This window comes from Salvelinus sp. IW2-2015, unplaced genomic scaffold (assembly GCF_002910315.2).
Source record: "Salvelinus sp. IW2-2015 unplaced genomic scaffold, ASM291031v2 Un_scaffold2278, whole genome shotgun sequence".
Lineage (NCBI taxonomy): Eukaryota > Metazoa > Chordata > Actinopteri > Salmoniformes > Salmonidae > Salvelinus > Salvelinus sp. IW2-2015.
The window spans coordinates 47077-49624 of record NW_019943605.1 but is presented as its reverse complement, the minus strand read 5'-3'; the positions used below and the strand labels follow the sequence as shown (position 1 = coordinate 49624).

The 2548-nt window shown below is 37.4% G+C and overlaps 1 protein-coding gene across 1 annotated transcript in view; it reads left to right on the top strand.

Annotated features, from left to right (window-relative positions):
- LOC112073502 (vacuolar protein sorting-associated protein 18 homolog) overlaps nt 1-2548 on the top strand; it is a 30496-nt gene that overhangs the window by 14602 nt on the left and 13346 nt on the right. Inside the window, exons 6-7 of the mRNA XM_070440173.1 lie at nt 1319-1492; nt 1711-1778. Of these exons, the coding sequence (XP_070296274.1) occupies nt 1319-1492; nt 1711-1778 (242 nt within the window). The remainder of the gene's footprint in view (nt 1-1318; nt 1493-1710; nt 1779-2548) is intronic.

Sequence of the window (2548 nt, the reverse complement as noted above, 5' to 3'; positions counted from 1 at the left end):
TGTTTTTATTTAACCTTTATTGAAGTAGGCAAGCAGTTAAGACAATTCTTACTTACAATGACGGCGACCTACCGGGAGGAACAGTGGTGTAACTGCCTGTTCAGGCAGAATGACAGATGCTTCACCTTGTCGCTCAGGGGATTCAAAATCTTCCAACCTTTTATTGGGTTACATTGTCCAACGCTCTAACCACTTAGTCTACGCCCACGCCCATATTCCATTCCTGACAACCAAACCGTTCTCCGTCTTTATGTTTTTAATGTGTTTGAGTTCTGATGCAGTGGTCATTTTTCGTAGCACTGCTGTGGACCAGAGAACGCCAGAAGCATACCCTAACATCAACAACACAGAAGCTACACAAGGGTTAAAACCAACCTTTAAGCATTCATATATTCTCACCGCTTGAATGTTCTGTCATACCGGATAGAATCACATCATTACCCGTTGAAATAATGTGACTATCGAACCATGAGATGACTTATCTGCTACTGGTCTCGTGCAAAAACATAGTGCATTTACACTCCCTACTATATAGTGCATTTACACTCCCTACTATATAGTGCATTTACACTCCCTACTATATAGTGCATTTACACTCCCTGCTATATCTGAATATTTACACTCCCTGCTATATCTGAATATTTACACTCCCTGCTATATCTGAATATTTACACTCCCTACTATATCTGAATATTTACACTCCCTACTATATCTGAATATTTACACTCCCTACTATATCTGAATATTTAGTAACCAAAGACTGCTTCTGCTTAGTCTTTGGTTACAGGTTACTGTAAAAGGTGTAGGCCATACTATATCTGAATATTTACACTCCCTACTATATCTGTTTATTTACACTTCATACTATAGCTGAATATTTACACTCCATACTATATCTGAATATTTACACTCCATGCACTTTTCTCACTTCTCTAATGACCTCTAGCAGCTATGCCATTTATTGTTATATTTGTTGTTATAACTTGTTTTATATACTGGGTGGTTCAAGCCCTGAATACTGATACTGATTGTTAACCAGTTTATAATAACAATAAGGCACATCAGGGGTTTGTGGTATATGTCCAATATACCACGGCTAAAGGCTGTATCTAGGCACTCAGCGTTGTGTCGTACTTAAGAACAGCCCTTAGCCGTAGTATATTGTCCATATACCACACCCCCTCGGGCCTTATTGCTTGAATATTAAGCTGCTTCCCAGTTTCCAGTATAATGATTTGTAATTTGTTATAAGCATGTATAAGCCTTTAGAATATCTTATAACAATCCTTATAAGAGGTTATGCCTTTATTACTACTAGGAGCTGCTGCCCAGCTTCCAGGAGTTTCCGTTTAACATGGGCTACAGTGAGATCACCTTCTACACCTCCAAGCTCAGGTCCTGCCCCAAGGCCTTCGCATGGATGATGGGTAATGGAGTTCTCTACGGTCAGRTGGACTACATCAGGCCGGACTCAGTGCTCAGTGATGTGCAGGTACTGTTGTTATACTATTATATAGTGCTTAATATTTAGGCTAGTGTACTTTCAGGTTGGATGTGTTATAGAGGTAAGCTTCCTACAGGTGACTATTAAATAGATTTTGTCATTGGTCTCAAAATAATTCTATTGTACTCTTGAAATTCATATTGCTAAAGCACTGATAAAAAAAACACAAGAAAAACTGAATACATTCTCTCTCTTCCCTCTATCAGGTGTGGGATTACACCCCAGACATAGACTTCAGTTTCAACAAGCCCATCTCCATCGTGTTGACTCAGTTCTCTCACAGTTAGAAGTGTACCTATGATAAAAATTACAGACCTCTACATGCTTTGTAAGTAGGAAAACCTGCAAAATTGTCAGTGTATCAAATACTTGTTCTCCCCACTGTATATATATATAATTATATATATATATATATATATATATATATATATATATATATACACACATATACACACATATACACAATTACCCGTCATTTGGACACACACCTACTCATTCAACAGTTGTTCTTTATTTTTACTATTTCTACATTTGTAGAATAAATTAGTGAAGACATCAAAACTATAAAATAACTCATATGGAATCATGTAGTAACCAAAAAAATGTTTTTAAATCAAAATATATTTTATATTTGAGATTCTTCAAATAGCCACCCTTTACCTTGAAGGACAGCTTTGCACACTCGTGGCATTCTCTCAACCAGCTTCAAGAAATAGCAGAACTCGTTCTGCTATTTCTGATTTCTTTATTTTATATTTTTGGACTTGTTTGTATTGTTACGGTATTACTGCACTGTTGGAGCTAGAAACATAAGCATTTCCTGCACCTGCATATATGCAAAATATGTTTACGCGACCAATAAAATGTTATTTGATTAAGTGCACTGCTTTTGACTAAGGCCCCCTTTTATGAATTGATTGATTGATTGGACAGGTGCGTGTATGAGGATGTGTTTCCTGATAAGTTCGGCACGCGAAGAAGATGATCAAAGACCCAGCGGAAGGAGGCCTGGTGTGATCTATACTGAGAAAGCCGTCTTCAGTC